Consider the following 12237-nt stretch of genomic DNA (forward strand, 5'->3'; position numbering starts at 1 on the left):
AAAAAGAAGGGGTTTATTCATACTAATTGAGTTTACTTTGTCTACATCATGTCATCTTGCTTAAGGCGTTAGTCCGTTCTTTATGAATTTAATACTCTTAGATGCACGCTGGATAGCGGTCGATGTGTGAAGTAATAGTGATAGATGCAGGCAGGAGTCAGTCTACTTATCACATACATGATGCCTATATAAATGATCATTGCCTTCGATATCGTCATGATTATTCGCTTTTCTATCAATTGCCCAATAGTAATTTGTTTACCCACCGCATGCTATCTTCAAGAGAGAAGCCTCTAGTAAAAACTATGCCCCCCGGGTCTATCTGAATCATATATTAAAATCCAAAAATATATTGCTGCACTTTTATTTACTTTACTTTTATTTGTGTTTTTATCTATTTATCTATCACTACAAGATTTGATCCTTGCAATTAACCGCCAAGAGATTGACAACCACTTGTTTGAGTTAGGTGCAAGTATTTGTTATTTTGTGTGTAGGTATTGCGAACGAGTTGTTGTCTGGTTCTCCTACTAGATTGATAACCTTAGTTCTTAACTGAGGTAAATACTTATCTCTACTGTACTGCATCATCCTTCCCTCTTTAAGGAAATCCCAACGCAGCTCACAAGTAGCAGGAAGAATTTTTGGCGCCGTTGCTGTGGAGACACCGCCAACATATATCAGGTACCTACGCATAAACTTTCATCTCCTTACATTTTATTTATTTGTCATTTGCCTCTTGTTTTCATCTCCCCCACTTCTAAAACATTTTCACGAAAACAAAAATATATTTTCCGTTCGCCTTTTTGTTCGTTTGCTTGTTTTTTGCCTCCGGTCAACACTCAAAAGAACAGAAAAAAATAAGAAAAATAAAAATGGATCATCATGCTCTTGCTAATCTTTTTAAAAAATACAATTATGATGAACCAATTGCTAGTGAGTTGAGTGCGCACTAGATTATCTTTATGAATTTCTGCCTGAAAATCATGAATCTAAAAATTATGATGAAGTGTTTGAACAAGAAATTTATTGAATGATTTATGATAGCTCCTTGAATGAAAAGCATGATTGCAATGATGTTAGTATAAATTCTCTTAATGTCAGTTGTGCTAATGATATGCAAAACCCCAAGCTTGGGGATGATAATTTTGTTATGTGCACTACTCATTCTAATGATCATGATTGGGGTTATGCTTCTTATGATCTTCAAAATTTATTTAAGCCGCATGATGAATATGAAATTGATAATAATGTTTGCAATAATATTGAAAGTGGGTTTGAAAGAGTAATAACTTTAGGAAAAAAGAACCCCACATATTTGGAGAGTGTGCAATCTTATGAAATTATTGATAAAAGTGGGTTTGGGAAGGTCTTGACTTTAGCTAATGTAAATCCCACTATATTGAAAGATTATAAGACTTTTAAGCATGTGGATCATGAAGATATCTGTATTGTTAAATTTTCTTATTATCCTACATGTTATTATTATGAGAGAGGAAAATATGGTTGTAGAAATTTTCATGTTACTAAATTGCCTCTCGTTATGTTGAGATCGTCAATGTTTTATTTTCCGCCCTTGCATATGCTAGATATTTCTTGTCTGACAATTTGCTTGCTTATAAAATGCCTATGCATAGGAAGTATGTTAGACTTAAATATGTTGGTCATATGTTTTATGATGCTCTCTTTATGCTTCAATTCTTGTCTTTTATGTGAGTATAGGTAATATCCCAAGCCTATCTTAATGGCTATAAATAAAGAGCATGTTGGGAGACAACCCAATAGTTATATTTTCTATTTTTTGGTGTGCACACAATTATGCTTCTATTATTTTGTGTTTAAATTAGTGTTTGTGCCAAACAAAGCCTTTGGGGTGATTTGGATGATAGTTGATTTGATTCAGTGAAAAAAGAGAAACTTTTGCGCTCGCACCAGGAATTCTCTAAATTCACTTGAACATGATTTTTATCTGAACTTTTTACACACGATTGATATACAAATTTCCCACGTTGTCCTAATTTTTCAGAATTTTTAGAGTTAAAGAAGTATGGTCATTGTTCAGATTACTACAGACTGTTCTTTTTTTGATAGATTTTGTTTTCGTTGCATTGTTTGCTTGTTTGATGAATCTATGGATTGTATCAGGGGGTATAAGTCATGGAGAAGTTAGAATACAGTAGGTATAATGCAATAATAAAATATGAATGGGTTTACAATAGTACCTAAAGTTGGTAATTTGATTGTTATACTAATGGATGTCGCGAAGCTTTTGTTGAGTTTTGTGTGCTGAAGTTTTCAAGTTTTGAGTGAGCCCACGATGGATGGAGGAATAAGGAGTGGCAAGAGCCTAAGATTAGGGATTCCCGAGGCATCCCAAGGTAATATTCAAGGATTCCCAAGCATCTAAGCTTGGGAATCCCCGGAAGGCATCCCCTCTTTCTTCTACCAACCATCGATAATATTACTTGGAGCTATTATTCATCACATGATATGAGTTTTGCTTGGAGCATACTGTATCGTATGAGTCTTTGCTTTGTTTACTTTTTAGTTTGTCACAATCATCTTCGCTGGACACACCTATTTAAGGACACAACTTTTTCGTGATTTGTTAGAATACTCTTTGTGTTCCACTTATATCTTTTGAGCTAGACAGTTGCTCTAGTACTTCACTTATATCTTTTAGAGCACGACGGTAATTATATTTTGAAGAAATAGATGCACTCTCATGCTTCACTTATATCATTTTGAGAGTTGATAATAGTAATACAATATGCACAAGTTATGAATTTGGGCCTAATGCGATGGATATTCAAGAAGGATATAATAAAAACTTTCATGTAGATCATTGAATATGATAAGTTTGATTCCTTGCAATAGTTTTGCGATATGAAGATGATAATATGTGAGTTGTACTAGTGAGTAACTGCGGTTTAGTTAAAATATTGTTGTTAAGGTTTGTGACTCCCTATGCATCCACGTAAATTCAATAGTTATGGAAGGAAGTTGTATCCTACTTATGGTGCATTATTCAGTGTTAATTATTCTCAATGCATGTTTATGACCGTTTTTGTTTTCTCACTGGCCGCTTCTCAATCTATTTGCTAGCCTCCATTTGTACTAAGCGGGAATGCTATTTGTGCATCCAATTCCTTAAACCTAAATTTATGCCATATGATTCCACCATACCTACCTATCTACCTTATTTACACGTCGTCCCAAGTAAATTTGCATGTGCCAATTCTAATCATTCAAATAATTATCCGTTTTGTGTGCATGTACCTCTCATGGAACGACAAGGGGTGGTCAATATCTTGACTACTAGATGAGTTATTCTCATGATGATTGTTTATTCACTTGTCATTGCACGAGAAAGTGGCAGGTAATAGGGTGCCCAGTCCCATAATGAATCAAGATAATAAAGTATGAACTCCCTCTTTGGAAGTTGAAAGTTTGAAAGGCACCCATGGATACGTCTATCCATGGATTATCAAAGAACGGTGGAGAGGGAGTAAAATGTTATTTTCTGTTTGGTAACCGCCTATAATGTATCTGGCATGAAAGATATCGGAAACTTTCGGTCGTGACGTTCACAGGAAAAGCACGCCTCTCAAAAAAATTATCTCTTTTTTAAGCTTTGAGCTCTGGCACCTCTGCAAAACTCTGCTTCCCTCTACAAAGGGCCTGTCTATTTTATTTTTTTGTATTTTACTTTTATTTTGAGCTGTCAACATCTCTTATAAGCACCAATTGGAGAGCACTATTGCCATGCTTGTGCATTGCGTTGTAGTTAGTATTGAGTGTGTTTCATAAATGGATCAATGATTGAGCATGACGGGCTAGGGATAACATTCTTTAGCGTTGATATTTTGAAAGGCATGATTATTTGTTGGTATGCTTGAATATTTATGTCTCCAAGTCAAATTATAGACTATTGCTTTGAATCACTTGAATCTCAATATGCGTGCCCCAAAAGCAAGATTACATGATGAATATGATAGGTAGCATTCCACATAAAAATCTGTTTTTATCATTTACCTACTTGAGGACGAGCAGGAATTAAGCTTGAGGTGACTGATACGTCTCCAATGTATCTATAATTTTTTATTGTTCCATGTTATTATAGTATCAATCTTGAATGTTATATATGCAATTATATATCTTTTTTGGACTAACCTATTAACTCAGTGGCCAGTGCCAGTTGCTGTTTTTTGTCTGCTTTTGGTTTTCATGGATATCAGTGCCAAATGAAGTCCAATTGCCACAAAACTTTTTGACAATTTTTTTCTAGACATAAGAGACACTAGAAGCTTCGGGTGGATGCCAGGAGACGATGAACTAGAGAATAAGCCACCTGGGCACGCCCAGGGGGTAGGCGCAAACTGGTGGCTTGTGGGCCCCTAGCTCCCCCATTTGACCTAATCTTAGCTCTATAAATTTTCCAAAATTGGGAAGCCAACAAAGATCCACCAAAAACACTCTTTCCGCCACAAGTTTCTGTTCTCATGAGATCCCCTCTAGGAGCCTTTTTCGCACTCCGCCGGAGGGGGAATCAACCATAGAGGGATTCTACATCAATCTTGTTGCCCCTCCGATGATGTGTGAGTAGTTTAACACAGATATACCGGTCAATAGCTAGTATATAGATGGCTTATTCTCTCTCTTTGATCTTCAATACAATGTTCGCCTTGATGTTCTTGGAGATCTATCTGATGTAATCACTTTTTGCTGTGTGTTTGTTGGGATCAGATGAACTGTGAGTTTATTATAAGATTATCTATGAATATTATTTGAGTCTTATCTGAACTCTTGTATGCATGATTCTTATAGCTTTGTATTTCTCTCCGGTCTATTGATTTGGTTTGGCTAACTAGATTAATTTTTTGCAATGGGAGAGATACTTTGTGATGGGATCATGCAGTGCTCAATCCCAGTGATAGAAAGGGACATGGCACGTATTTTTATCATTTCCATGATGGATAAAAAGATGGGGTTTATTCATATTAGTTGAGTTTACTTTGTCTACATCATGTCATCTTGGTTAAGGCGTTACTTTGTTCTTTATGAACTTAATACTCTTGATGCATCCTAGCGGTCGATGTGTGAAGTAATAATGGTAGATGCAGTCAGGAGTCGGTCTACTTATCATGGACGTGATGCCTATATACATGATCATTGCCTTAGATATCGTCACGATTATTCATTTTTCTATCAATTACCCAATAGTAATTTGTTTACCCACCGTATCCTATCTTCAAGAGAGAAGCCTCTAGTAAAAACTATGGCCCCGAGTCTATCTAAATCATATATTAAAATCCAAAAATATATTGCTGTACTTTTATTTACTTTACTTTTATTTTTGTATTTTTATCTATCTATCCATCACTACAAGATTTGATCCTTGCAATTAACCGCCAAGGGATTGACAACCCCTCCTTTGCGTTGGGTGACGGTATTTGTTATTTTGTGTGTAGGTATTACTAATGTGTTGTTGTGTGGTTCTCCTACTAGATTGATAACCTTGGTTCTTAACTGAGGGAAATACTTACCTCTATTGTACTGCATCATCCTTTCATGTTCAAGGAAATCCCAACGCAACTCACAAGTAGCAGTGAAGGACTTAGATCCGTTGCCCACCATGTCAGAGACCGACGAATGGGTACTTGGTTGGCGGAGGGGAGTGGAGTGAAATGGCCACAGTTTGGTCCAGTGAATGGACGGGGAGGAATATATGTGGGGTCGAGTGGGCCAGCATGGGCTAGGGACAACGTGATGGACACGTCCAGGTGCACCCGGGTGCCCTCATGTCCGTCCCATATTTGGTTTGGATATGAGTGGTGTCGGTCAGCCCAGGCGTTTGAGGCATGTTTAAGACGCCAGTCTGGATCGAAATTTCATGACCAGACATTGACCGGGCAGCTCACCCTAACATTTCAGGCAGCTTTGAGGCGCCCAGCTGTAGATGCTCTAAGAGCAACTCCAATGCGCTGACCGAAATGAACGCATGCTATGTCCGCATTTTGTCTGTTTGGATCGGCCACCCGCTCGATGGTCGCCCCCTTTTTGTTTGGGTCGGCCGTGCACCCAACACGCTAGATCCATTTTCGCCCTCATGGCCGGCCTGCCGTGGGTTTTCAAACAAAATACAAACATTTCACATAGTTTCACAACCAAACAAATATATCATAGTTCACTAGCCAAGTAGATATATCATACTCTACAAGTCAAATAAAAAATTCAATTGTCTCAAATACATTTAAAAAAAGATAAATCTATTGGTTGGCAACGTGAGCCCACGTATGCTCAACCAAATCATTTTGCATCTAAATGTGAGTTTTCCAATCACGTATTTGATGATGAAATTGGGTGAACTGCATAGACGTTGTCGCTCCTCCATGCTCAGGCACAACATTTTCATCATGAAACTGAAACCCTTGGTCATAGATACGTTTCGGGCGCTCATCCTCTACGATCATATTGTGCATGATCACACACGCAGTCATCACCTCCCACAACTTCTTGGTGCTCCAAGTTCTAGCAGGATATTGAACGATGCCCCATCAAGATTGTGTAACACCAAAGGCACACTCCACATCCTAACACTCTCTTTCTCTTGTGCAAATCTCTTCCTCTTCTCTCCTACAAGGTTGGAGATTGTCTACACAAGAGCAGTCCACTGAGGATAGATACTGTTAGCTAGGTAGTATCCTTTGTTGTACTTCTGGCCATTGATGTTAACATTCATCTCTAGGCAAGCATTGCCAACACCGGAGAGTGTTGAAGCACGTTGATATCATTGCGAGATCCGGCCATGATGAAGAAAGAGTGCCAAATCCAGAGATCTTGTGAAGCTGCAACCATGAGTATGACCGTGTAAGCTTTGACATGGCCCCTATACTACCCCTGCCAAGCAGAACGGCAGTTCTTCCACTCCCAGTGCATACAACCGATGCTACTAAGCATCCCCGAGAAGCCCCTGCTGGCATTCATCACCAACAAGCGGGCTGTATCTGCAACATTTGGCTCTCTCAAGTACTCAAGACCAAACACTGCTATCACAGCCTTGCAGAACCTATACATGGAGTCTAGGCACGTGGACTCGCTCATATAGACATACTCATAAATGAGATCACCGAGAACTCTGGATGCAAGCATCTGGATAGTTGCAGTGCATTTCTGATAAGAGGAGAAGCCAATATTTCCAAAGACATTCTCCTTGCACTCGAAATACTTATCGTATCCGACCACACCCTCTTGAATACGGTTGAAAACATGTCTAGCCATACGAAAACGGCCGCGGAATAGGTGATGTTTGAAGAGCGGGTTGGCTGTCTCGAAGTAGTCCTTCCAGAGAAGGAAATGGCCACTCTCTGGGTTGCGATTCAACGTCAGAGTGTGCCCTGGGATCGAGCCCCGGAACAACGGTCGCTACCTACTAAGGTGGTGATGGACGACCAACACAGGAGCCACCATCTCCTCATCGCCAGATGAAGAATCACCCGGGTCAGAAATGAAATAGTGGAAAAAGAACTTGTGGGCGGTGTCCATTTGTACCTTGCGCGCAAACCCTCGAATAGCTTGCGGGCGTCGCCCTCTATCCGGCGAGCGTGGCGTCGTCATCGAAGGAGCTGGCCGGGGGCGCAGGGGGAGGGGCAAGGTGGTGCTGGCAGTGACCGATGTCGGGAGAAGCTGCGGTGGCCTGGCGACGGGGCGCTGGTGGTGGTGACATTGGAAGGTGCGTGTTGCGGGTGCGGACGGCTGGCGAGAGCACCAGAACTGGGCAGCGGCGGCGATGGGGTGGGGAGGCCGGGTGCTTGCTGTCGATGGGAGGAAGAGAATGACCTATGTGCCACCAACTTACGGGCCAGGGGAAGAAGTAGGCGGACATCACGCGTGTGCGCGCCGACGCAAATGAAGCACAAATTTAGGTTTGGAATGGGTCGCTAGGTGGACGAAAAACGGACGTGCATCTGTTTGGATAGATGCATTGGGTCGATTTTTGTGTCCATTTAAATTCAAACGGACACGTGCAGATGAAGTAGGTCCTCGCGTTGGAGTTGCTACGAGCATTCGACGTGTTTGCTACTTTGCTTAACTCGCATGTACTGTACTGGACGGGTACGCTGGCTACACATTTCATTTCACCTGCCGTCTGTCAAAGGCAAAGCTCTACGACCACCCGCGGCGGAGGATCCGCTCCCATGCATGCCAAGGAGAAGAACGTATGAGAGGACAACCCCTCACGAGCGCATCGATGCATCTCATTTTCTCGGATTACTTTTCCGTCCACCTCTCCCTAGCCGCTGCGGCCGCGTGCGCGTACGGCGACCGGCCAGGAGAGGACGGGGAGAGGGGGAGGCCTCGATGGAAGAAAGTAGAATCAACGGGTGGTTCCCAATGGAGCAGTAGGAATAGTACAATCAAGCTAGCAAAAACGAAGCCTATACGCAAGATCCAGCAACACACACCGGAGATGCTAGATACTCTACCCAGCAAAACCGAAGGCCTCCCAAATTTCTCAAAAAAAAAACACCAAGGAAAAGGGAAATAGCCAGCCAGCAAATGACGGGGAAAAGAAAATCTTTCGCCAAAATTCTCAACAACAACAGCAAAAGCCTCCCAGCGAAAGAGTAAGAAAGAGAAGAGGAATCGATTGATTTCTAGGGCAAGGATGAAGTAACATCATCGTGGAAGCATGGAGGAGCAGGTTTTTATAGGATTTTAACCACAAGAATTTCTACACATGTGGACGCCCTTTGGGTAGAGGTAATGATACCACTAGCACTATAATGGATTTAATTTTTACACCTCATGGGAATTCTCCCCTTTTTTGTCCACCTTTTCTATATTTTTTGGGGGTGATATGTGCACCTTTTCTGATATCTTCTAATTCATGTTAAAAAAACTTGAGGTGTGCAAATGGTCATAGTAAATTAAGATATTGGTCACTGCACATGTTGGTAGTCGAGAAATACATGGTAGTTAACATAACTTACCCTTGAAGCTGGTCTAATTTGTGATGGCATCTTTTTAATCAATGCACACAAGATTGTTACTAAGCATAGCTTAGGTATGGTAGGTTCCTCTGGTGGAACCAACACACTTGGGCTGAGATCTTAAGCTTAGTAGGGTGCTTGTATTTTCCTGAAAACAATATTCCCATCGGCTACGAGACTTTTATATTGACTTTGTCAATCTTAAAGTTTACCGGCTCAATGGAGGTGCCCATAGGAATAAGGTGTATGTGTGTACATTCATAAAGATGAGTGTTTGTTCCTACAAACATCTATGTTTTTATTGTGTTTGCCAAAAAGTTAGTAAGGAAACTAGGACATTTTCCTAAACATGAAACTCTACGATGATTTTTTTCCCTCCCAAATCTCTTACCACTCGCTTTGTTTGTTTCTCAAATAACATGTGCACATTAAAGAACGACGGCGAAAAACATATGTTAGACACCGTGATGTGTAATTAAGAAGAGAGGGATGGTATTATTTCTCCTCCTGCAATCACAAAGCTGCACGCACTCCCTTTCATTTGAACTAAAATCACGACACTTACTTTTAACCGGAGAAAGTAGCACCTAAATCCTCCTCCCATCCGCCGGTGTTTGGTTAGAGTCGCATGCGATTATGGCATAATAATGACGTGAAAGCACGAATGGTACCAAGTACCCCCTCTATAAAGAAATATATTGATCTAAATACTTTTATATTTCTTTTACAGAGAGAATACTATACTATGATATTAAGCTCTTGCTAGCGGACGGCGATCAGGTACGTACGTACACCTGTCTGTCAAATGTCTACGGCCAAAACACACTGCTGGTATCTACTAGCTGGTGAATTCGTTCGTCGGTTCACATGCGGAGAACATGGCACTGCTCCTCCATGGCCATAGGACAGCACCTTGATGGGTTCTGACCAAGTGACGAGCACACCGATGCCACAGCCACATACACACATGTCCTTTTCTGGCAAAAATCAATTTTTTGACCTATGGTTGAAATCAATTCATAAAATGAACCGTTAGTGAAAATTTTCACTCCGCTGACCCATTCATGTAGCGTCCGACAGCCAGACGCCACATTATATTGCGCAGCGTCTAACTGACAGGCAATGTACGTATGGCCAACATCGCACCCGGGCTGTTCGAAATTTGCTAAGTCAGTGTGCAATGCCTGAGAACTAGGCGCTACAGAGTGTAGCGCTTAGTGTCTAGGCGTTGCACTAGTGGATGCACTATTTGCCACTACAAGATGAAGTGGCCACTAGTGCAACGCCTAGTGTCTAGATGCTATACTGTATAGTGCAGCGTCTAACCCTCAGGCGTTGTACACTGACTTAGCAATTTTCAGGTAGCCTGCGATGCGAAGCTGGCCAGACGTATAACGTCTGCCAGTTAGACGCTGCAGAGTGTAGTGTGGCGTCTGGATGTCGGCTGTTACATGAAAGGGTCAGCCGAGCGAAAAAAATTAGCGCACTTCAGGTTTTGAATTGATTTCGATCATAGGACATATTTGTCGTTTTGCCTCGTTTTCTCCGTTACTTTTGCTCTCCTGGCCGCGTGCTGTGCAGCACGTACTATGGCCTGACACACCCAGAGAAGACGGGGAGTGAGGTGAGAGGCCTCGATGGAACAGTAGAATTGGCTCCCAATGGAATAGTAGAATCTCCTCGCCAGTGAGCAACACACACAGCCAGATCTCCCAAGAACTCCCCAACGCAATGCATGGACGGAAGATAACATGCATAAAATTAATCAATGATGCAAGAGAATAACTAGCTAGCTAGCTGATTTTTTTTGTGAGCCAGGCAACAGGCCAGCAGAGAAGAAGAAATGAAATAGTTTGTGCGGTTCTGAAATGGGAAAAAGTACTATATGTGTGTTTGCCCAGATCTGGAGACGCTAGCTATGGCAAGCAAGTAGTAGCTCTGATTTCACATATATAGCTCTGATTTGTCGATCTGGAGCATGAACACCAAAAGAGGAAAGGGGAAACGCATCTCACACCCAGCGCTCTCGATGGGTCGATATGGATGGATGATTGGAAAGAAAGACGCAACAGCGAAATCATTCCCTCCCCGAAACAGCAAAAAAGAAGATGAGGGGAGGCTACCATCCCCTTAGCGGCCGTCCGCCTGCGGCCTAGCTACATCTACATGCATGCATGGAGAAGATCTTGTGGTGTAGGAAAAAAAAGAGCCAAGATTTTCGACTGAAACAAACAAATCGGAGCGGAATCAGATGTGGTGGTACCATGAGGATGTGGAGAACTCGAAGAGGCGGCCGCGGGTGGAGAAGATGATGAGCGCGACCTCGGCGTCGCAGAGCACCGACAGCTCGTACGCCTTCTTGAGCAGCCCGTTGCGGCGCTTGGCGAACGTCACCTGCCGGCTGCTCTTGTTGTCGATCCGCTTCAGCTCCACCTTGCCGCGCCCCATCCCTCTCGCCTTGATCCTGCTGCCTTGCCCTTCCCTCTCTCCTATCCTCTTCTCCTTCTCCCTGCGGTGCTGCCCGGATAGAGGAGGACGAAGAGTAGTTGTGGTGGTAAAGAGTGCTTCCCTCTCTTTATGCCATGGATGGATGCTACCGCATGCACGTACGGTGCTCCCTATCTTTCCCTTTCCTCTGTATCTCGATTGAAGATCTCCTCCCTCAACAGGGAAAAGAAAAATCTCCTCCCTCTTTGGGCGTCCTCCAGCAGCCGTGCTCATCGCCGTGCGGTGCGGGGCCCGCCCGTCCGTTGCCTGGCGCCCCGGTATTGGTACATGCTCCAATGGTATGGTACCCATCACTCTCAGTAGGCTAGGCAGTAGCCATGGCTCTCGATCGTCCGCGGCCGCTCCAGTACAGTAGTGACGCTAGTACGAACGTGTCGACCGACCGCTTCGTCAAGCCTCAAAGACGCCAAAGGATGAGCAGTTCTAAAGACCGGAATAAGAGCAACTCCAACGTGTTGTAAAGACCGGAATAGCAACTCCAAAGCGGCGACCCATTTCTCGGGTTGTTTGTTTTTAGGCCTAGCAATGCAACACTTTCACATACAGTATTGTCAAGAGATAGAATTTTCAGTACCAAGGCATCCCTATACCCTCTATGAACAGTAAATTCAAAACAAATTAAAAAAATCTGAAACTTTGGGACATCGAGCATCAGGAAACTTTTGATGATCTTGCAAAGTTTTAGCTAAAAATAACATTCGAAAACCACTCAAATAAAAAAACAAAATGATTGTTC

General features: G+C 42.4%; 1 protein-coding gene across 2 annotated transcripts in view; it reads right to left on the reverse strand.

Annotated features, from left to right (window-relative positions):
* Positions 1 to 11727, reverse strand: part of LOC780643 (MADS-box transcription factor 5) — a 29648-nt gene extending 17921 nt beyond the window's left edge. Inside the window, exon 1 of one of the 2 annotated variants that reach the window (XM_044574171.1) lies at positions 11257 to 11727. In XM_044574171.1, coding sequence (XP_044430106.1) covers positions 11257 to 11714 — 458 coding nt within the window. In that variant the 5' untranslated portion in view covers positions 11715 to 11727. The remainder of the gene's footprint in view (positions 1 to 11256) is intronic. The other variant, XM_044574170.1, reaches the window with a different exon arrangement.
* Positions 11728 to 12237: the final 510 nt, after the last annotated feature.

Source organism: Triticum aestivum, chromosome 7B (genome assembly GCF_018294505.1).
Source record: "Triticum aestivum cultivar Chinese Spring chromosome 7B, IWGSC CS RefSeq v2.1, whole genome shotgun sequence".
Classification (NCBI taxonomy): Eukaryota; Viridiplantae; Streptophyta; class Magnoliopsida; order Poales; family Poaceae; genus Triticum; species Triticum aestivum.